At 36.6% G+C, this 24,763-nt stretch overlaps 1 protein-coding gene across 4 annotated transcripts in view; it reads right to left on the reverse strand.

Moving 5' to 3' along the window:
- MAP4K3 (mitogen-activated protein kinase kinase kinase kinase 3) overlaps positions 1 to 24,763 on the reverse strand; it is a 188,253-nt gene that overhangs the window by 29,422 nt on the left and 134,068 nt on the right. For all 4 annotated transcript variants that reach the window (XM_018055152.1, XM_018055153.1, XM_018055154.1 and 1 more), the window contains 6 exons: positions 15,919 to 15,977; positions 8,025 to 8,063; positions 7,727 to 7,780; positions 4,437 to 4,479; positions 2,098 to 2,257; positions 1,119 to 1,231 (listed from right to left, as the gene is read on the reverse strand). In XM_018055152.1, the coding sequence (XP_017910641.1) occupies positions 1,119 to 1,231; positions 2,098 to 2,257; positions 4,437 to 4,479; positions 7,727 to 7,780; positions 8,025 to 8,063; positions 15,919 to 15,977 (468 nt within the window). The remainder of the gene's footprint in view (positions 1 to 1,118; positions 1,232 to 2,097; positions 2,258 to 4,436; positions 4,480 to 7,726; positions 7,781 to 8,024; positions 8,064 to 15,918; positions 15,978 to 24,763) is intronic.

The following is a 24,763-nucleotide window of genomic DNA, read 5'->3' on the forward strand; positions in this document are numbered from 1 at the left end:
AAAGGTTATTATACTGTTACGGTCACTAAGCTGAATTTTTAAACTACTTTAGAAGGATTGCTAAAATTTAAGCTGATGAAATGAAAAAGGCACTACTCAGTTGGAGAGACTACATAAACCCTATGATTTCTAAAAGACATTTCACTTTTGTTAAAAATGTCCTAAGTTTCACAAATTACAATGCATAACCCCAGTCAAATGCTTTAAATGAATCATAAAAATGGTATGTCACATTCTATAGTGAAATCTTATAAAATAACAGATACAGTACAAAAATCTCTAGCAATGTGTTTAGCGTACAAAGTTAGCTATATGCATATAAACATATTAAATGGTCTATGAATTTCTAGAAGAATAACAAAAATTAGTATACACAAAAAATTCCCCCCAAATACTGACTTATGATCTGTTGACATCTGCTGAATTGGGAATTTTAAGGATTTTTTTGTTGTTAAGCTCTATGACGATGGATATCATAGAATGTCTTCTGATGATTAAGTGTAAATTCTTCACAAATTCTTAATCTCCTTGATAAATTCTATTGATGTTCTAGTAGTCATGTCATAGTGTTTTATCTAATTTTTCTAACAGGAACAGTTGCTAAGACTAATTTCATCTTTCCTAAAGTGGTATCTTATATCTACTAGAAATAACCTTAATTTTCCTTCCTTGTTTGCTATTTTCTTTGGTAAAAGTAGTAACATCACAAATTATGTAACAGAAATTTGTCCTGAGGTGGAAGGTATGGCTTTCCTTCCATAAGTTCTTGAGACCATAAAAGGAGTGTACAAGAATCACTTTCATCAATGAGAATAATATTTCTCAACAATCGCAAAAATATTAAGTGTTTACCAGTTATGTTGAAGGCCACATTTTATAATATGCAATATAACCAACTGGCCTAAATAATTTGAAGAGTAGAAAGCCTTCATTCATGTTTATCACAGCAAAGTCTTTTTTTTCAAGATTTAAACAACCTATTATTAACATACTAAAATATAAATATACTAATTATAAAATATATAATTGCTATTGTTTCATTAATTAAAATTGCAAAACTAACTTAATAGTCAAAAAGGAAACAAATACAAGTAGAGCTTATGAACATAAATACCTACTGGTACATCTTTTTTTTCTTTCCTTGAAAGGTTAGTGCCTCTGTATTCATTCTGTTGTTGATATAATGAACCATCTCGTTCACCATTTAGCTGGAAGGAGCTCACCCCATTTCCTTCAATAAGATATGTTTAAACATATTAAAAAAAAAGGATTAATTTCCATGAAAGTTTTCATTCAGAAACTTATCAAGCAGGAAAAAAATATATTATCTCTGAGACAGTTTCCGCCTTCATTTGGGATTACCCAATCAGAATATTTAGTAGTGTAACAATCAGATATATGTTCTAGTTTTATCTCTATTTTTTTCACATAGGCAAATTAAAATTCAGGCAGTATCTAAGTACATATATTTGTGCTAAAAAGAAAAATGTACTGAATACATAACTACTTTCAGGAAAGGGGCAATTTATTGTTTGTTATCCCAGGAGCATTACTACTCTTTTTTTTAATTGCTTCTTTTGCATAAACATAAGACACTTCACAGTATTAAAACAGCACCTTTGAGGATTAATTTGGAGGCAAATACCTAGCAAATACCGACAGTAATTTTTCTAAAAATGATTAAACGAAATAAAACAAACGAGTTCAACAAGGCATCCTCTCCTTTTTCTCCAACTGAAGTAGCCTAGGACTAAAACACATTTTCCTTGTTTGTTCAGAGTTTAATTTCTTTTGTCGCCAACCCTACAGATGAATGACAAATTAGGCACAAACAATTCTCCAAAATAGGGAAAGCCAGACATGAAATGAGAAGTAAGGGGCAAAATATCTCAGTCTGGGTCATAGGTAATCCTATCATAAAAACACGTCAAACTATGAAGCAAGAAGCAAACTTCATCTCTCTCTAGAGCCACTGCTTCCTTCTCTTCTCCTCGAAGGAATTTCAAATCATCTCTTAAAAGAAGGAGTCCTTCTACTTTTCTCTACACGTTATGAAAACCTGGCAACACTCTTATTTCACCCCCTCTTCCTCATTACCTAGAGCCACAGGCTTCTGAGGCGGTAACCTGGGAGGTGGTGGCCTCGGTGGTACTTGGGATGGCTTTGCTGGGCTCTCGGATGTGGGACACCTCTTGATTGTTCCTTGATTGTCATCCTCTGTAGAATGAGTTTCTTGTGGTATGAATATGGACTTAGGCTGAAACAATACAGAAAAGGAGACCCATGACTAAACAAGAAATCACTCATGTTTCACTAAACATGAAAAGTATTAAGTATCTTCCCTGAAGTAAATATTATTATATATCAGAGGCTTTCAAACTGTGTTTAATAGTTGAGTTTCAAGCATATTCAACTATCTGACTCATATAATCTTAATATATATCCTAAAAATGTACACAAAAATGTTTTCTCAAGAAAAAAGACCTTGTTCTACTCTTTCTATTAATTCCTCACAAGCCTACCCACTTAAATTTGCCAAATAAAAATATTCTGGTCTTTATGATCTCCAATTTAAATGAGTCTCTTTTTATTTTAAACATTCAGGCTAATCAAAGTTCAATTCCTTTCACAGCTAATCTCTAAACTGTCTCTTCCAGATGACTCAAAGTCTTTAATGTTAATGTTTAATCTTCCAGATGCACAACAGAAGATGCTGATTAAAATTTTATTAAATCAGAGAACACAAACTCAGCAATATAGGATACCTGAGAGACCTTCTGTGTAGACAATGGAAAAACCTCCAGTCAGCCAAAGGTTTGCAGAATTTATAAATTTTTATAATGTGTCCCTTATTAGGGAGACTGAGCCGTATTTATCTCTTTGAAATTCAGATCTCTATATTTCTAATGTAAAACTAAATAAAAAAGAACAATACTACTTATGTGTGTACATCATGATTTTTTTAAAAGTATAAAATGAAAACAAAATATAGTAGTACATTGGATATCTAGACTGGTTGGACTCCAATTCTCATTTATAACTCCTGATTTCAAACCTAATAACAACTAATTTTATAAACAGTTCATTTTATAGTTAAAATTTGCTTTGCATATGAACTTATAAATTTAAATTACCATATCTATCAACTTATTTTACTTATATCCTATCAGTTGGGATTATTTTTATTATTTATGATTCCTTTTTTTTTTTGGTCATACCACACAGCTTAGTTCCCTCACCAGGGAATGAACCTGGGCCTTTGCAAGGAATGTGCCAAGTCCTAGCCATAGGATCACCAGGGAATTTTCTAACAATGCTTTGTTTTGTTTGACAAAAAGATTCTGTTGCTAAAATTTTATTTTTAAATTACTGTCCTATTTTGTATTTTTTATTTAAAAGTATCTTCTGAAAATTAAATATTTGTAATCTGGTCACATCACTTCATGGGAAATAGATAGGGAAACAGTGGAAACAGTGTCAGACTTTATTTTTGGGGGCTCCAAAATCACTGCAGACGGTGATTGCCCCCATGAAATTAAAAGATGCTTACTCCCTGGAAGAAAAGTTATGACCAACCTAGACAGCATATTGAAAAGCAGAGACATTACTTTGCCAACAAAGGTCTGTCTAGTCAAGGCTATGATTTTTCCAGTAGTCATGTATGGATGTGAGAGTTCAACTGCGAAGAAAGCTGAGTGCCGAAGAATTGATGCGTTTGAACTATGGTGTTGGCGAAGACTCTTGAGAGTCCCTTGGACTGCAAGGAGATCCAACCAGTCCGTTCTGAAGGAGATCAGCCCTGGGATTTCTTTGGAAGGAATTATGCTAAAGCTGAAGCTCCAGTACTTTGGCCACCTCATGCAAAGAGTTGACTTATTGCAAAAGACTCTGATGCTGGGAGGGATTGGGGGCAGCAGGAGAAGGGGACGACAGAGGATGAGATGGCTGGATGGCATCACCGACTCGATGGATGTGAGTTTGAGTGAACTCCGGGAGTTGATGATGGACAGGGAGGCCTGGCGTGCTGCGATTCATGGGGTCGCAAAGAGTCGGACACAACTGAGCAACTGAACTGACCTGAACTGAATGTAAGTCACTATCTTTTTTACCCATTCTCGGGAAATCAGTTACTTGTAGATTATAGATTTAGAAAAGAGAAAATCTTATTAAATACATGAGTTTTCTAACCCAAGTGAAATAATCATTTTTATTTATGATTTTCTAGAACTTGTTATTTAGAATTAACATCAAATAATAAATTGGAAAAAAAAGACAAAAACAATTACAATCAGCTACTTATATCATGATTAGTAACTTCAAGATTTTTCTTTGTGAATCTCAGGTGAAAATAAGCTACATAGTAAATACTAATACAGTATGAAAGAGGCAGAACAGTAACATACACATACACAATTCACAATGGAAACAAATCTCACCTTTGGCGGCAAAGGAGGTGGAACTTTGGCTTTCATGGTTGAACTATAAAAACATAAACACAGAATCAGAACTCTTCATTTTGCAAATAAATCATTATTAAAATATGATTCATTTTTCAAAAATATAGATGATTTATATATACAGGTTTCTTTTTCTAAGATTAGTGTTTTCCAAAATATTCTGTGAAATAATTATGCTGAATGAAGTATTACTGAGGAGTAACCGAGCTTATATGCTTTCTTGTTTCCAAATAATATTTAGTAATTAAGACTGGAAAAGATAGCTATAATTCCAATTTACATCAATTGAAAGGTAATTAATATAAAAAGAAAAGCAACAATTGGTATAAGGAAAGACAGTAAAATGATATAAAAATATGTCACGATATAAGCCTCATTTTTACTACTATTAGATAGGAAATATCTCTGATAAAGCTCATCCAAAGCTTCATGCTTTTTTCATCTACATGCTCTATGAAACTAATGGCAGAATTTACTTGATTGAAACTGAGATTCATTACAACTCAGGACTGAACTAAAATTAAAAGACTATTGAGCATAAATTCTCAGCTGAGGAAACTGAGGCTCAGAGAGGTTAAGTGACCCAGCCCAAGGTCGCATAGTGGTGAGGTAGGAAAGAAAATCAATGTACCAATGGCTTCTCAGGTGTTTCTGTCACTCTACCAGGAAACTGCATTCTTCTTAACAAAAAAACAAAAGCAAAATTCCTCTCCTCTCTCAAAAACTAACATCAATAAATACAGAAGGGAAAAATATTCTCCCCTTAAAAATACAATTGTAAAAAAAAAAAGAAAAAAAAATTGTACCCAAAGGATTGCTTACTTGAAACATATCAGATGAAATTTAATCAACCATATAGTAAGACTCTTTGTAGTTACAGTAATAATTCTGTTGCTAAGTCGCTTCAGTCATGTCCGACTCTGTGCGACCCCATAGACGGCAGCCCACCGGGCTCCTGTCCCTGGGATTCTCCAGGCAAGAACACTGGAGTGGGTTGCCATTTCCTTCTCCAATGCAGGAAAGTGAAAAGTGAAAGGGAAGTTACTGAGTCGTGTCCAACTCTCAGCGACCCCATGGACTGCAGCCTACCAGTCTCCTCCATCCATGGGATTTTCCAGGCAAGAGTACTGGAGTGGGATGCCATTGCCTTCTCCGGTAATAATTCTAGCAGCTGCTGCTGCTGCTGCTGCTAAGTCGCTTCAGTTGTGTCCAACCCTGTGCAACCCCAGAGATGGCAGCCCACGACGTTCCACCATCCCTGGGATTCTCCAGGCAAGAACACTGGAGTGGGTTGCCATTTCCTTCTCCAATGCATGAAAGTGAAAAGTGAAAGTGAAGTCACTCAGGCGTGTCTGACTCTTTGCGACCCCATGGACTGCAGCCTACCAGGCTCCCCCATCCATGGGATCTTCCAGGCAAGAGTACTGGAGTGGGGTGCCATTGCCTTCTCCAGTAATAATTTTAGCAGCTACCAATTAGTAATTTATAACATTAAACCACAGGATATGTCTACTGTCTCTGTAAACATTTTTCAAAGTTATTATTTTTTTTAATCAACTCCTGCTATGGACTGAACTGTGTCCACTGAAAATTCGTAGGTTGAAACTCTAACCCCTAATGTGCTTGTGTTTGGACACAGGGCTTCTAGGAGGTAACTGAGGTTAAATGAGGTCATATGGGTAGGGAGCTGATCCAATAGGACTGGTGGCTTTGTCAGACGAGGAAGAGATCTCCTTCTCTGTGTGTGTGCACAGACTGAGAAAAGGCTGTGTGAGGACAAAGCACAAAGTCCACTGTCTACAAGCCAAGAAGAGGGCTTCACTGGGAACTGAACCTGCAGGTACCTCATCTTGAACATCTCAGCCTCCAGAACTGTGACCAATCTCTGTTGCTCAGGCCACTCAGTCTATGATAGTTCATTATGGCACCTGAGCTAAAACATATTTTGGTACCAAGAAGTGGGGTGCTACTGAACAAATACGTAAAAATGTGGAAATAGTTTTGGGACTGAGTAATAAGCAAAGACTGTAAGAGTTAAATATGGACGCTAAGAGTGAGAGGTCAGTGAGAAAACAGGAGAGCTGGTGAGAAAGTTCCATCTTCTCAGAGAACTCACAAACAGTCATTAACAGCATGTTGGTAGAAATGTGGACATTAAAGGCTATTCTGGTGAGGTTTCAAATCGGGAGACGCAGGAAAGGTAATCCTTCATAAAAAGTGGCAGAGAACTTGGCTGAATTGTGTTGTTCTAGTGTTCTGTGGAAGGAAAATCTGCAAGGGATGAAACTGGATAAGTTAGCTGAGGAGATTTGGAAGGAAACTGCTGAAGGGGTGGCTTGGTTCTTTCTGACTGCTTACAGTGAAATGAAGGAAGAGAGATGAACTGAAGTAGGAATTACTAAGCAAAAAGGAGCCCAAATCTGAAAAATTCTCAGCCTATCCGTATTAGCTCAGAAATGGATGGCATCAGAAAGCACGTACCGGAGAGAATACTACATTTATGCCTGAACTATCACTCAGAGAAGAATTCATGGGACTGTACCAGAACAAACACTGGCAGCTTGAATGGAAGATGCACAGACAAAATGAAGGGAGGCTGTGGACAGGACGACAGGGCTTTCCAAACGTGTATGCTTCTTCAAAAAACGGAAAAAATAAATCCTGAAGGTGATCTAGGGATCATGAGATCTAAATCAGATTGATTTAGATGATATTCAGATGAGTCTTTGGACTTTAGAGTTGATGCTGGAAGGAGTTAATAAGACTTTTTGGACTGAACTGTGTCTCCTCAGAATTTATATGTTAAAGTCCTAACTCCAAAATGACTGATTACATTTGGAGACAGTGCTTTTGGGAGGTAATTAAGCTCATTTGACTGAGGTCATAAGAATGAGGCCCTAATCCAACAGGATTGGTGGCCTTATAAAAAGAGGAAGAAAGATTTCTCTGTCTGCACGCACACACTGAGGGAAATCTAAGGATATACTGAGATGGCAGCCGTCTGCAAGCCTAGAGGAGGGCTCTCACCAGGAAGTAAACGGACCAGCAGCCCAGCCTCCAAAACCATGAGAAAGAAATCCCAGTCTATGGTATTTTGTTAAGGATGTCTGAACTAATACAACTAGAATAGAGAAAAGGAAAGAAACTCTGGTATAACCCATGATACTATATTATGAAAGATAGTAAAATTACTTCAATATTAATCCGTCAGATTTAGTCAATCAGGTTAAACAACACTTTCTTTTACTAAAAATGGAAACAGAACTCACTTTTTAGATTCATCTTCATCTCCTTCATCATCTTCTAATTGCGCCACATGCCCTCTAGGGATAAACAAGGGCAATTCCACTGTTATTAAATGGGCTTCACCAAGAAGCTGAAGAAGAAACTTTAGAAAATGCAAGGAGAGCTAACACAGGACAGAACTTCATTTCTGTATCTTTATAGGATTCAGAATATTAAAACAACAACAAAACACTCTTAGGCTATACGATAGAGAAGGGGGCAAATGGACTTGACTCATCTGTAACATAAAATATTTTAAACTTAATTAAAAATTAAAGTTACCGCTGATGTAATTCTTCTTCAACAGACTTCAGAAGACTCCTTAGGAGAAAAGTAAAAATTAAAAATAATGTGAATAAAGCAAAGAAATACCAAGTACAATTTTTTTAATCGTATTAACCTTATTTATAAAATTTTCAAATACTTTTATTACTCACTAAAAACTTGCTACAACAATCATCTCTATACCATAAAAGATCATTTAATGAGGAATCTCTATTTTCTGCTGCTCATGTCTTTACACATGTATTTTAAATGAACAAAATAAATTCTAGCGTTTACTGAAAAAATATCAATTCAAACAAAGGACAACCCACCATGAAATGTCACAATAGAACTGACAAAACAATAATTGCAGGGTCACACTCAAGGGTTTCCAGGATTTACATTTTTACCTGGACTATTTTACCTGACACCTGAAATTATATTTTCTTTTTCTTAAGAAAGGTGAGACACTTTAAAAAACATCATGCTCTCAGGCAATCCTACGAAATGAAACTCAGCATGTTGGATCTCTGCAAAAGCATGCATGCATGTGATGTGAATACATGAATGTAGTAGCACTTTGCTTCCACAGAAGACACTCACTTACCTGAAGATCTGTTCTCCAGTGGTGTACTGGCAAACACATTTACACTTTTGGGAGACTAAGCCTGTATCAGACCAGGTGTGAGGATTTTATCATTAGGAGCAATTTACAAAACTTTGGTATTCGGGAATGTAAGAGAGAATTCACAGCATTCCTGAAGGTCCCTCACTTCTTTTCCCTGCTCATTCATGCAGCATACCTCCTGTATTAGATTCTTTAAGCATAAAAACTCAAGAGCCTTCTTAAAGCTGATGAGATAGAAACATGGTTACTGATAGATTACTGTGGTAAAAGTGATTCAGCAGAAAATTTACTCTCCTCAAAAGTTGTAAGGTAGTACCTTCTAATCATTTCCCTTTCCTATTATATCAAGTTGAAAAAACTACCCTCAGAATTATCAAAGCATAAAACCAGAGAAAATGAAAAGTATGGTTAGCTAATATAAACAATTAACAGAATGATTTTAACCATCAACTGTTTTAATTAGGATAGTTAAATAACAATTTAAGTCTTTCAAAATGACAAAATTTTAAGTCTGGAGTTGTAAATGACATAGGAAAACCATAAACTAACTGCAAACCCTATTTTTTCACAAAGCTCTTCAAGGGCTAGGTCTAAGAGACAGAGCTTCTACCTAGAGGCAGTATAGCAAAATGATTTCAAGCTGTGAAGCAGCCTCTGCCACTGTCAGTGATGTGGCCTTCAATCAGTTCCTATGATATCCCTAAGCTTCAGTTTCCATATCTGTAAAATGGGAATTACAATAGTATCTAGATCAAAATGTCTATCTGAAAATACAATGAATTAATATGGGTAAAATGCTTTGAATACTAATTTAGAGTACAGTAAGTATTCAGTTAGTGGGGTTTTTAAAATTATTATTATCAACTAGATTCAGTTCAGTTCAGTTGCTCAGTAGTGTCCTACTCTTTGCTATCCCATGAACCACAGGAACGCCAGGCCCCCCTGTTCCATCACCATCTCCCGGACTCCACCCAAACCCATGTCCATTGAGTCGGTGATACTACCCACCCCTCTCATCCTCTGTCGTCCCCTTCTCCTCCTGCCCTCAATCTTTCCCAGCATCAGGGTCTTTTCAGATGAGTCAGCTTTTCGCATCAGGTGGCCAAAGTATTGGAGTTTCAGCTTCAACATCAGTCCTTCCGATTAACACCCAGGACTGATCTCCTTTAGGATGGACTGGTTGGATTTCCTTGAAGTCCAAGGGACTCTCAAGAGTCTTCTCCAACACCACAGTTCAAAAACATCAATTCTTAGGCACTCAGCTTTCTTTATAGTTCAACTCTCACATCCATACATGACCACTGGAAAAACTATAGCCTTGACTAGACGGACCTCTGTTGGCAAAGTAATGTCTCTGCTTTTTAATATGCTGTCTAGGTTGGTCATAACTTTCCTTCCAAGGAGTAAGTGTCTTTGAATTTCATGGCTGCAATCACCATCTGCAGTGATTTTGGAGCCCCCAAAATAAAGTCTGACACTGTTTCCACTATTTCCCCATCCATTTCCCATGAAGTGATGGGACCGGATGCCATGATCTTCGTTTTCTGAATGTTGAGCTTTAAACCAACTTTTTCACTCTCCTCTTTCACTTTCATCAAGAGGCTCTTTAGTTCTTCTTCACTTTCTGCCAAAAGGGTGGTGTCATCTGCATAACTGAGGTTACTGATATTTCTCCTAGCAATCTTGATTCCAGCTTCTGCTTCCTCCAGCCCAGTGTTTTTCACGATGTACTCTGCATATAAGTTAAATAAGCAGGGTGATAATATACAGTCTTGATGTACTCCTTTTCCTATTTGGAACCAGTCTGTTGTTCCATGTCCAGTTCTAACTGTTGCTTCCTGACCTGCATACAAGTTTCTCAAGAGGCAGGTCAGGTGGTCTGGTATGGCCATCTCTTAATTAACACTGCTCTAAATTACCAATTCTCAAAGTGTGGTCTGGGAACCCTGTAGGTCCTTTAGGCTCCTGTAAGAGGTCTGCAAGGTAAAAACTTTTCATAATCTAAAGCACTTAAAAAACAAACAAACTCATTCAATCTTTTTCTTTCTTTTTCACTTTTATTCTGTCATTGAGAATGAAACTCAAGGGAGTTTTCTGGAGACTATGAGATGTGAAGGGCTTCCCTGGTGGCTTAGATGGTAAAGAAACTGCTTGCAATGTGGGAGACCTGGGTTCGATCCCTGGGTCATGAAGACCCCCTGGAGAAGGGCATGGCTACCCACTCCAGTATTCTTGCCTGGAGAATTCCATGGACAGAGGAGTCTGGCAGACTACAGTCAATGGGGTCCCAAAGAGCAGGACAGGACTGAACGACTAACACTTTCTCTTTTCATGTTTTCATGAGATATATATCATAATAGATTAGTAACAGACATGAGAATCCAGCTATGTTCTATCAAGCCAGATATTAAGGATTTCTGCAAAAAACATAAAACAAAGCCACCTTTTTTTCTTAATATTATTCTGCTTCAAAAAACCCAGCTATTCTTCATAAAACAATGTTGTTTGTGGGCCTCAACCAAACGTTTGCTGTATGATACTGCCATATATAAGCCGCTTCTAAGTCTCATGAGAACAATCAGTTGGTGTTACAAAGAAGGTACCATTAAGAGTTGGCATTTCACTTTGTTCTTAAAGATGGGGAATTTTTTAATACACACAAAAAACTTTTAAAATAACATGTAATGAGTATATTACTATTCGAAATAAAAAAATATTTTGAAGCTTTCAGTACTACAAATATTTATATTTGTAACCCATATAGACAAAAGCTCATTGAAGTCATTAATAAGTTTTTAAGACTGTAAAGGGATCCGGAGACTAAAATTTCAGAAGCACTGTTGTATTTTTATCAAATGAAACATAATTTCTTCTAAACTCTACAGTAGGGTTTCATATCATCTTGTGGGGGTAGTCACTAAGTTGTGTCTGACTCTTGCAACCCCATGGACTGTAGCCTGCCAGGTTTCTCTGTCCGTGGGATTCTCCCGGCAAGATTACTGGAGGGGGTTGCCATTTCCTTCTCCAGGGGATCTTCCCAACCCAAGGATAGAACCTGGGTATCCTGCACTGCAGGCAGGGTCTCTACCAGCTGAGCTATAAGGGAAGCCATCTTAGAAGATCTTAGAGGATATGAAAAAAACTTTTTATTAAGCATGTGACAATATTTTCAGAGCCATTTCTTTTCCAGTAGAGAATATTAGCATTTGAAAATAATTAAAAGGAGAATTTAAAATGTATTTTTATTTTCAGTTTACCATATTTAATTGGACTCATATGGCATTTCACTTTTTAAAACATTATCTTCCTGGGATTAAAGGTTCTATAAAAATAAGAGAACATGAAAAAGCAGATATTCTATGGCTAGGGGCTCATATATTTTTTATTCATTTACTTGTAAATCTCCTATGATGAGTTAAGAGATTTTGTTAATAAAGTTATAGAATTCACGAAGTTTTAATGAAAAGGAGAAAACATGGTTTGCTTTTCAGCCTATATAGAAAAGAAAATGAAATATGGCTACATTTTCATAAAGGTTAATTTATACTAAATATTGCATATTGAATGCATTGTAGAAAAATATGATATTGATTTAATCACAAGACTGGATGCAACATAATAAATAATGTCACTATTCACTAGCCTACTTAAATTCCTTTTATGGAATTTTGAGACAGTAATGAATAAAACAAATCAAAAAAGATGCCCTCACATACTGAATTAAATAAAGTCAATCTAAAATGACTAAAAAATGTGGATGAAGAGTTTAAAAATGGTACAATCTGTAAACAGATCATATATTTAATTGATAAACTGAAGAAACAGACAGAGAAATAAAAAACCACCACCGAAGTGTTTAGCATATCTGAATTAGCTGCTTGTTACTAAAATCTTTCAAAACTGCCTAACTGGCTCAAAATTGTCTGTAAGTATTGCCCCGATTATGTTAAAAAACACAGCAAAAAACCTCCTTGTTTCTTTAAAACCAAAAGGCAATTTTATTCTTTCACTCATACTCATTTACTCTTACAACATTTACTAAGTAAATACCATAAATAAGGGCAATTGATGTGTTTTTACTAAAAAGGTACTAAATGTTTTGCAATGATTATTCCATTTCATCCTTAACATACTATGAGGCAGGTACTATTATAATCCCCATTCATTAGAGAAAACTGAAGTAAATTTCTCAAAGTTAAGGGAGAAATATCAATAACCTCAGATATGCAGATGACACCACCCTTATGGCAGAAAGTGAAGAGGAACTAAAAAGCCTCTTGAGGAAAGTGAAAGAGGAGAGTGAAAAAGTTGGCTTAAAGCTCAACATTCAGAAAACGAAGATCATGGCATCTGGTCCCATCACTTCATGGGAAATGGATGGGGAAACAGTGGAAACAGTGTCAGACTTTATTTTTTGGGGCTCCAAAATCACTGCAGATGGTGACTGCAGCCATGAAATTAAAAGATGCTTACTCCTTGGAAGAAAAGTTATGACCAACCTAGATAGCATATTGAAAAGCAGAGACATTACTTTGCCAACAAAGGTCCGTCTCGTCAAGGCTATGGTTTTTCCAGCAGTCATGTATGGATGTGAGAGTTGGACTGTGAAGAAAGCTGAGCACTGAAGAATTGATGCTTTTGAACTGTGGTGTTGGAGAAGACTCTTGAGAGTCCCTTGGACTGCAAGGAGATCCAACCAGTCCATTCTGAAGGAGATCAGCCCTGGGATTTCTTTGGAAGGAATGATGCTAAAGCTGAAGCTCCAGTACTTTGGCCACCTCATGCGAAGAGCTGACTCATTGGAAAAGACTCTGATGCTGGGAGGGACTGAGGGCAGGAGCAGAAGGGGATGACAGAGGATGAGATGGCTGGATGGCATCACTGACTCGATGGACGTGAGTCTGAGTGAACTCCGGGAGTTGGTGATGGACAGGGAGGCCTGGCGTGCTGCAGTTCATGGGGTCGCGAAGAGTCAGACACAACTGAGCGACTGAACTGAACTGACACAGTTACAGCAAGAGACAGTTCTTACTCTGATCTGGCATTTATTACTGCTACACTCCAAGGTGGTGCTAGTGGTAAAAGAACCCACCTGCCAATGCAGGAGGCGTAAGAGATGTGGGTTCGATCCCTGGGTCGGGAAGATCCCTTGGAGGGGTATGACAACCCACTCCAGTATTTTGCCGGGAGACTCCCACGGATAAAGGAGCCTGGCAGGCTGCAGTCCATGGGGTCTCACAGAATTGGACACGACTAAAGTGAGTTAGCACACACATGTGCACTGCTATACTTAATTATGCCAGGAATTTCCTTTCACTGTTATTTAAGTCTTTAGAAGAGAATTTATTTTTAGAACTTTGGCTCTAAAAGACATCAGAAATAATTTTTCTTTTAAAAATAATATCTTGTTGGTTTTTAATAAAAAAGTTGACCCCAGTAATAACAGAATTCAAAGGAAAACAACTAAGTCATAATACATATATTCTATTTTAAAAACAACGACAATGAAACTCTCTTAGACAGTGGTCTGGAATAGGTAGAAACCCATAAATGGAAATCTGTCTGCCTGATCACCTATGGAGAAAGCAGAAAATCCTGTGAGTTTTGAAACACTGCCTCGTCACAAGAATAAAGCAGACATATCGGTACAGTAAGAGAAGTGCTACATCCATGCTCATGTCACATGTATGTATATTCCTGCACATGAAACACAGCCAAAGTGCAAACTTTTGGCCAACCTACCTTGCCAGTGATTCGTTATATAGAATACAGTTCCTTAAGCAGGGATCCAATTAATCAAAAAATGAAGGTTGGGCAAATTATTAACATTTTACCTAGCCAAAGTAAACTATATAATATGAAAATGTTTAACAATCCAAAAAAAAACAAAAACCCACATAATCAGACAAATGAGAACCAAGGAATCTGGAAAAGCACTTAATGACAGGCTATTTTTGGGGTACTTTGGCAAGTATATAATATAAAAATATATTTAAAATAAACTAAAAAAAGTAAATATTTTTCTAAATTATCCAATCTCATAAAAATACATCAAAATTTGTTAACAAGATTCTTAAAACTAGGGGCCTGAAATTAAGACGAAAATAACACAGAAACACATCAGAATGGGTTATTTGCTAACCCATTATGAGACAGACTTTCCCTTGTTGCCCATCAATAAATCAGGACGAACTATAAATAACACATTGCTACTATTTTGACAAAACTTCATTTTCCTAGCAGGGAAATTTTAGACTTATTTTAAATTTTAAGAAACACAAGGTTTAAAAAAAAAAAAACCTTGAGCTAAATCATAACTAATCCATTTCTCTAGCTTGTCAAAGCCTTCTTTAAGTTAAAAAAAGAATATTTAAACATTGAGTTTATAAAAAAAAGAGACAAGATTTTACATTACTATCTCTAAATCTGAGAACCTAAGTTGCTTGTCTTTTAGTCACCTGCTTAACTTAAAATATGTCTCAACCCTCTAATTTCACTGAAAATGTATTTTGAAATTTTAAGTAGTTCTGATTATTGAAATAATAGCCACATAGCTGGGAGATTTTTTCAGTTTAAATATTTCCCTATAAATTAGCTTTTCTAATGATAATTCATCCATGAACTCAGAAAATGGACTCTGAGAAACAGCAGGCCCTGGCCAGGTAACATGCTAATTCAGGCCTATGAACATCTTAGACTGTCACCCTGTAAGCTAGGTGCCTTCTCACTGCGGGGCTGCACCAGCTACACAGGGCCTGGTATACAGCTGACCTTGAATTAACTGTTGGATTTACTTCTTGCATAAAATATATGATAACTTCAAAAACTTGAGACCCATTTTAACTATTTACTTTTTTTTAAAGTTAAGACAAAGATTTCTAAACCGTGTGACTATTTCCATCTGTTTTCACAGGCCAATGCATCCGGAAGATGCACCGGAACCAGTTTTGTAAGGAATACACATGTCAACTCTTCAAATAAAGGAAATACATTGCTGAAACATATATTCCTCTTCAGTTGGAATGTACTTAGCTGTCCCTAACAGGTAAGGTCTACAAAGTAGCTTGACATAAAAAATTTAATGTGATTGTCCCCATTATGACAATTATTGAGTAGATGATTGGCAAGGAAGTAATAAAAAAAAAAGTTTTAAACATATTATAAAATATAATCTATCAGACTAGTATAATCTACTGTAAATATTTAAAATAAAATTAATAACATATTTAAAGGCAACTTAATTATTCTTAAATTTAAATATAATTTTTAAAGGATTTTACTTACTTGTTTGCACCTAAAAAGTAACTACTTTGGTGTCCTTGTCCATATTCTAGTTGTAGATCCTAATGGTACAAAATAAAATATTTAGCAAAACGGTTGTATATCACAAATCATGATACTATAATAAATATTATTTAAAAAGAGAAACCTCAGACTTCAAATAAATCTGTATTGCTATATGTTCTTAAAAAGGAGGCAAGGTAGGACTTCCAACAATAAAAGATTTCGGAAGTTTGTAGTCTTGCTTTATACATTTTATGATTTAAGTTACCAAAAATATTCTGGCAACTAGTTTGAATAATATATGCAAGTTTCATTTACGGTCACTGCTACTATAATTAACATTTGTGAAAACAAGTTTTTGGGGAAAAAAAAGCTTAAATAAGGTATTTATGCTCAAGCTATAATGAAGCAAAAACGATTACAAAAGAGAACAAGCAACAAAAATCTTGATTTGACTTTAAATAAGATCTGGATTCATTATGTATACACACACATTCATATATTTCTACTACTGCCTCAACAGGTAATCATTTTTTAAAGATTAAAAAATAAGGTGTTTTTTAAAGTAAATTATACATGTGAACTTGCACAAGATTATAAACTGCCCTTAAGGACTTTTAATACTTTTGCGAGTTACATAGCAAAACTTCATGTGATTATTATTAAGGTAGTTCAACTATTTAAACATTTCCACTGAACGCTGCAAGTTGTAGAGTTAAGAGCTGAAATATGAAGGAACTAATAGTAAGTGTGCTCGACTCAGATGCCTTCTGGAGGAAAAAGTGCCTTCCAACAACTATGGAAAGTACAAAGTTTCATTTTCTCCCACGGTATTTCAAGCACTGTTTTAATGATTAAGGGGGGAATATTTCACATTTTAAATGAATGTTATTTTCATCAGAATACATTAGTGTACTCAAAGTGCTTTCTAATTTTACAAGATATTGCCAGAGCACAATGAGGACTTCATGCAAAAATTACTTTCTTGGAGCAGCCTTCTAAGACTGTCCAGGAAGATAGGTGGGACCTTCTTCACGACTCCACAGTATTTAACACATATGTCTCCTTTAGCATTTATACTGCCTTTCATTAATTTATTTATAAGTCTATAAAAATAATAGCCAGGCTGTAAAACTCCTCGAACATAGGAAAATTGTTAAATCCATCTTTTTTCCCTATAGCCTAGGGTCTAGCATAGTACCTGGCACACAGTAATTAGGCCCTAAATAAATGCTTTTTCAAATGCCATTTGTTTATTTTCCTGTTAATAACTAATATTCAGCCTTGTTAGGATATACATAGATTACATAAATATTAAGCTGAGAAATATGAGACTTCTAAGCAATACATCACATTTAAGTGAAAAGCATTTTAACATTTAAATACTCTAAGACCTGTCCAAAAAAAATCTGATGAAAATAAAAGTCAAAAGCCTGGTTTAGACAAACTCAAATTTTGTCTTCTTCAATAATTGTGTTCTTCCATGCATAGTATATGTACTTACCACTGACAGAAAAGATAATATATCATAAACAAAAAAGATTAGTGAACTGTCACACTGGTATCACATAAAATCCTAATGAAAATGGATACTTGTTCTCTTTAATTTGTAATGATATATTTTAATAGGATGAAATCACTATCATTAGACCATCACACAATTATTATGCTGTACTATGTAAGTGGTCATGTTACACAGGAACTTTTAAGCTTTGGTATTTAGAAGAGAAAAATACTAATATCAATGCATACCTTATTGAATTCAAGTTTATTTTCTTTAGCTACAAGTAATTGGGCCCTTCTAAAAGCCAGACCAGCAACCTCTTTAGCCAATACAATCTCTTAAGCCTTTAATCAAATGACAGCTTTCAAAAGCACACATTCGTGCAGAGGGGCCATGACTTGTATTATATAAATATAGATAGGTCCTAAGAATAGCTAGCTCATCTGCTATATGACAATTACCAGGTCAATGATGATAACTTAAAAAAAAATCAACTGGGATATTCAGAAAGGTAAGAGAAGAATTTAAAATAACTAATGAAATATTCTAATAGGAAATGGAGCCTAAGTTCACATACAGGATAACACTCAGGCTGGGGAGAATCTGTTGATAGATCCAAGTCTGACGATTAAATGTGCCATGTATTAAGCCCGACCAGGAAAGCTGAAACTGAAAGGGTTTCATTCTTTAGTAACTCCTCTGTAAATCAAGTTATGTTTTAGCATCCAAAGTGGGGGGGAAATGTGCTGGGCATGTCCTCAAGCAAAAGGGCTACACTAAGTTCTTCTAATAATCAGTTAATCTTGTTTAACTCAACTATTATTCACCAAGCACTTATTAAATGGCAGGAATTCAGATAGCAAATCAGATAAGAAAAATGAGAAGAAATAAAAAGGAAAGGAAGAAAAGAGAAGCTTGGGCAAAGTTAGCAGTCATTCATGTATCTTTAGGGCAGTCTTGACTGATCTAGAAAGCCTTCCAACGGGACCTGGAAGCTATTCGGAATAGAAAAATGCTACCAAAACTTTTGGCAAAACACTCAAATTAACCCTATAAAATAACAATAAAATAAGCCCATTCTTTATAAGCTAAATAATATATCTGAACATGCCTAGATAGACATAAAAAATTCAGTAGCATAAATCAGGCATCAACTTATTAACAAATGACAGTGTTTAACAAAGAAGCCAACCAACATAGATTGAAAACATGCAATAGCCCAGAACAGATTCAAACTGAAAATTCAGCAAAAAATTCAAGATGGTTATCAGCAAAAAATTTAAGATGGTTAACCTAGTCCCAATTAAAATATCTTTTGGGGTCAGAAAGTCCTAAGTGTTTTAATGAATAGGGGAAAACTTCTGAACTAGGATAAAGGCTCTAAGAAAACAAGGGCCTTGCAAGAACTGAAAATAAACGGAGGATATGATGCAGAACACTGGAAAAGGAGAACATATGACCAAGAAAATCTTATTTTTTTTAACTTAGCTGGAGATTACAAAGTCTATCTGTAACTGATGAGGAAACAGCAGGAAGTCAAAGAATTATTACAGTTAGCTACAAAAACACAAAAGAAATACTTTAGCAATATATTTTAACCAAGAAAATAGAAAATAGAATATGGTGCATGAGTAAAGTGTTAGGAAATATTTTTTAACGTGGTAGACAATTTACATATGTAAAAGGGACTGAACTGTAGATAATTCTTGTTTCTTAAAAAAGAAAAGCAAGTAGGGTTGGAACACTGACTAATAAAAGCAGAAGACAGGATGCAAACTGAATAAATATGGAATGAATATCAGTAGGTAATTATTTTCTCTTTTTAATTTTGTTGAAGTATATTTGAAACAGGTTAGGTGTGATTTTCCAGCTAATGTCCTATCATCATGCAATTATAAAATGAGTCCTCCCTAGAAACTGTCTTCATATACAAAAGGTAAGAAATGTGACCACACAACATAACTTTATAGTAAGTAAGAGTTTAACAGATTTAAAATGAACACAGCTGATCTGTTCCCACAGTAAATTTATTTATAGACTTTATTCAATTTTGACTTAATTCTGGGGAAATCTTATAGCTCAGTTGGTAAAGAATCTGCCTGCAATGCAGGAGACCCATGTTCTTCAGAGCATTGATTATATTACTGCTAATGTTCCTCCACAGCAATTAACACAGTGTTCCACATATACAGCTGACCCTTGAACAGCAATGGGTTTAGACTGTAAGCATGCGTCCTCAGTTGCTCCAGTTGTGTCCAACTCTGTGTGACTCTATCGACTGTAACCTGCCAGACTCATCTGTCCATGGGATTCTCCAGGCAAGAATACTGGAGTGGGTTGCCATGCCCTCCTCCAGGGGATCTACCAGAGCCAGGAATCAAACCTGTGTCTCTTCAGTTCAGTTCAGTTCAGTCACTCAGTCGTGTCCGACTCTTTGCGACCCCATCTACCGCAGCATGCCAGGCATCCCTGTCCATCACCAACTCCTGAAGTTTACCCAAACTCATGTCTACTGAGTCAGTGATGCCATCCAACCATCTCATCCTCTGTTATCCCTTCTCCTCTTGCCTTCAGTCTTTCCCAACATCAGAGTCTTTTCAAATGAGTCAGCTCTTCGCATCAGGTGGCTAAAGATTGGAGTTTCAGCTTCAGCATCAGTCCTTCCAATTAACAACCAGGACTGATCTCCTTTAGGAGGGACTGGCTGGATCTCCTTGCAGTCCAAGGGACTCTCAAGAGTCTTCTCCAACACCATAGTCCAAAAGTATCAATTCTTTGGCGCTGAGCTTTCTTTATACTCCAACTGTCACATCCACACATGACTACTGGAAAAACCATAGCCTTGACTAGACGGACCTTTGTTGGTAAAAAAATCTTCTCTGCTTTTCAATATGCTATCTAGGTTGGTCATAACTTTCCTTCCAAGGAGTAAGCGTCTTTGAATTTCATGGCTGCAATCACCATCTGCAGTGATTTTGGAGCCCCCCAAAATAAATTCAGCCACTGTTGCCCCATCTATTTGCCATGAAGTGATGGGACCAGATGCCATGATCTTTGTTTTCTGAATGTTGAGCTTTAAGCCAACTTTTTCACTCTCCTCTTTCACCTTCCTCAAGAGGCTTTTTGGTTCCTCTTCACTTTCTGCCACAAGGGTGGTATCATCTGCATATCTGAGGTTATTGATATTTCTCCCGGCAATCTTGATTCCACCTTGTGCTTCTTCCAGCCCAATGCTTCTCATGATCTACTCTGCAGATAATTTAAATAAGCAGGTGACAATACACAGCCTTGACGTACTCCTTTTCCTATTTGGAACCAGTCTGTTGTTCCATGTCCAGCTCTAACTGTTGCTTCCTGACCTGCATACAGATTTCTCAAGAGGCAGGTCAGGTGGTCTGGTATGCCCATCTCTTGAAGAATTTTCCACAGTTTATTGTGATCCACACAGTCAAAGGCTTTGGCATAGTCAATAAAGCAGAGACAGATGTTTTTCTGGAACTCTTATGCTTTTCAATGATCCAGCAGATGTTGGCAATTTGATCTCTGGTTCCTCTGCCTTTTCTAAATCCAGCTTGAACATCTGGAAGTTCACAGTTCATGTACTGTTGAAGCCTGGCTTAGAGAATTTTGAGCATTACTTTACTAACATGTGAGATGAGTGCGATTATGTGGTAGTCTGAGCATTCTTTGGCACTGCCTTTCTTTGGGATTGGAATGCAATCCTTTTCCAGTCCTGTGGCCATTGCTGAGTTTTCCAAATTTGCTGACATACTGAGTGCAGCACTTTCAAAGCATCATCTTCCAGGATTTGAAATAGCTCAACTGGAATTCTATCACCTCCACTAGCTTTGTTCATAGTGATGCTTTCTAAGGCCCACTTGACTTCACATTCTAGGATGTCTGGCTCTAGGTGAGTGATCACACAGTCGTGGTTATCTGGGTCATGAAGATCTTCTTTGTATAGTTCTGTGTATTCTTGCCACCTCTTCTTAATATGTTCTGCTTCTTTTAGGTCCTTACCATTTCTGTCCTTTATTGAGCCCATCTTTGCATTAAATGTTCCCTTGGTGTCTCTAATTTTCTTGAAGAGATCTCTAGTCTTTCCTATTTTATTGTTTTTCTCTATTTCTTTGCACTGATTACCCAGGAAGGTTTTATCTCTCCTTGCTATTCTTTGGTACTCTGCATTCAAATGGGTGTATCTTTCCTTTTCTTCTCTGCTTTTTGCTTCTCTTCTTTTCACTGCTATTTGCAAGGGCTCTTTAGACAGCCATTTTGCTTTTTGCTTTTCTTCTTCTTGGGCATGGTCTTGATCCCTGTACAATGTCACGAACCTCCGTCCATAGTTCGTCAGGCACTCTGTCTGTCAGATCTAGTCTCTTACATCTCCTGCATGGCAGCCAGGTTCTTTACCACTAGCGCCACGTGGATGCATCCAGTTAATATGTTGACTTTTTTTCAGTAAGTACATACTACAATACGACATGATATGCTGTTGGCTGAACCCGAAAACACAGAAGCACAGGACGCCCAACTTTACAGTTATACTCCAACCTTTGACTGCTGGTGTCCCTTCAAGGGTCAACTGTAAATACCTTTCAATATATTTTTCCCTGGTTTATGGGCTAAAATGCCTAGTACAACTAGGAAGATCAGCAGTAGCTGAACAGATGTGTAATATATTCTTTTAACATAAAGACAGCATCTTGTAGATGGGATATATCCATTTATACGGTTATGGGCAAAACTCTTACTATTATCGAATTTTGCTGAGTTTTTTACTTTGCTTTTTTAACTCAGGCATGTTTCAAAATTTAAAGACTTTTTTTTTACTAACAAGGCTAAAATCAAGCTTTCTTCTTTTTGTTTCATCTATTTCATATATATTTCACAAATTAAGATTGCCTGATTAAAAAATCCTCTATTAGAGTAATGAAAATTGAGGTATAATAATATTCTGAATTCATTTACAAAAACCATAAGATGAAAATACTTGCAACCAGAAATCACTGATGACAAGTAAGGTGGTGAGGTCTTTAAGAGGGTAAATGCTTCTTTCCGGTCATAAAAGATTTAGGGCCATCATCTTGGTGCCAATACTCTACTAAGATAACAGCCAGACATTTGGGGTCCATCAGGTTTTTCGTGGCCAGCAGTAAGTATTTGTTAAGAGTTGAAATCCTGTTCACAGTGCTAAGAACTAGGAAAGCAGGAGACTGAAATAATTATGACTACTTCACACCAAAAAACAAAAACACTGGTGCGAAAAGACACATCCACCTCAAAGGTCACAGCAGCACTGTTTACAACGTCAGAACATGGAAGCGACCCAAGTGCCCGTCAACAAAAGATGTGGTATGTACACACAATGAAGTAATGCTCAGTCATAAAAAATGAAATATTGCCATTTGCATCAACGTGGACTAGCCTATAGAATATTATGCCTAGTCTATGCAGAATCTAAAAAATAATACAAATTAATCTATTTACAAAACAGAAACAGACTCACAGACACAGAAAATAAACTTATAGTTACCAAAAGGGAGAGAGCAGGAGGAGAGAAAAATAGAAGTAGGGGATTAACTGATACAAACTACTAAATATAAAATAGACAAGCAAAAAGGGTTTGCTGTATAACACAGGGAATTATACCTGGTATCTTATAACAACCTATAATGGAATATAATCTTTATAAAAAGAACCTGAATCACTATGTGACACACCAGAAACTAAAGGAATACTGTAAATCAACTATACTTCAATGAAACAAACATACACTCAGAAAATAACAAGCATTGAAGATGTGGAGAAAATTGGAACCCTTGCGCACCGCTGGCGGGACTGTAATGATGCAGCTGCTATAGAAAATAGTACGTTAATTCCCCCCCAAAATCAAGCATAGAATTAACACATGATCCAGCAACCACCCTTCCAGTTATATGCCCAAAAGAACTAAAAGCAGAAACTTGACAGATTTTTGTATAGCCAGGTTCACAGGGGCAGCATTATGCACCATAGAGTCCATTGATGGATTAATGGATAAACAACATGTGCTGTATATACCATGAAATATTATTCAGACTTGAGAAATTCTGACACATGCTACAATATAGATAAATCTTTAAGATGTTATGACATTATGCCAAGTGAAGTGAGCCAGTTACTTCACTTATATTATCTGTAACAAAAGGACAAATAATGCATGATTCCACTTACATGGAATACAGAATAGACTTACATAGAGTAAATAAAAACTCAAAGACATAGAAAATAGAATGGCAACTGCCAGGGGCTGGGGATGGGGGAATGGGAGTCTATCAGCAAAAGTGGATTTTTAAAGGTTGATTTTATAAATGGTAGGATATGACAAATACTTCATTCATTCCTCTTCTTCCAGAACTATCCACAAGCTGAATGGCTCTAAAGCTCTTCTCTTTCCCAAGACCCCCTTGTCAACTGCCCCCACTACCATAACATAAGGGGTGTGGGAGGTAGTTCGAGGGAAGAGAGCCATGATAACTCACTCAAGTTACCAGGTGAGTTACACACAGGGTAGAGAAAAAGGCTGGAACTCTAAAATGGTTACTCATTTTGTTTTTTTTCCTGGAGAATATATTTTATATTTTTGAGTCTGTGGTCTTTTATTTCCACAACAAATTTCACTGTCATTCTAGCGTACATATGCCTAATTTTGAAGAAATTTTCTACCCACAAATCACTGGCGGTGCTGTCTTCAGACATTCCATCTCACCTGTCCCCTCAGATGGTTAATTCTGGCCTCATGTCTTCTGGCCTCTCTGGGCCATTTACTGACTCTTCCAGTTGGGAAGATCCCCTGGAGAAGGAAATGGCAACCCACTCCAGTACTCCTGCCTGGAAAGTTCCATGGACTGAGGAGCCTGGTAGGCTGCAGTCCGTGGGATCGCAGAGTCGGACACGACTGAGCGACTTCAGTTTCAGCTTCCAGTGCTTCAGCTGCTTCTTCCCTACCCCCAGTGCCGGTTCTACCTCTGACCGCAGAACAGGCATCACTGCTGTGGTAACTCGTTTTCTGCGCTTTCTTTCTTCAGACCTAACTGGGGAACACATGCAATCTCATGGTTTCATGTATTATTTCCTCTTTGATGACATGAACCTTCCTTTTCTGAGCTAATCTCATCATTAGTAGTAGTAATATAACCACTCCATAATTTCAGCTCTTTATCTGCCATCTCTGAAAACTGTTCAATGACTGTTCCCACATTCATTCCCATGAAACATAGGAGTCATATATTCATTTTCTTCCTGAAAAACATAGAATGATTCCTACACAATACTGAAATCAGACTTTTAGTTCCTGCC

The sequence above is a fragment of the Capra hircus genome, chromosome 11 (assembly GCF_001704415.2).
Source record: "Capra hircus breed San Clemente chromosome 11, ASM170441v1, whole genome shotgun sequence".
Classification (NCBI taxonomy): domain Eukaryota; kingdom Metazoa; phylum Chordata; class Mammalia; order Artiodactyla; family Bovidae; genus Capra; species Capra hircus.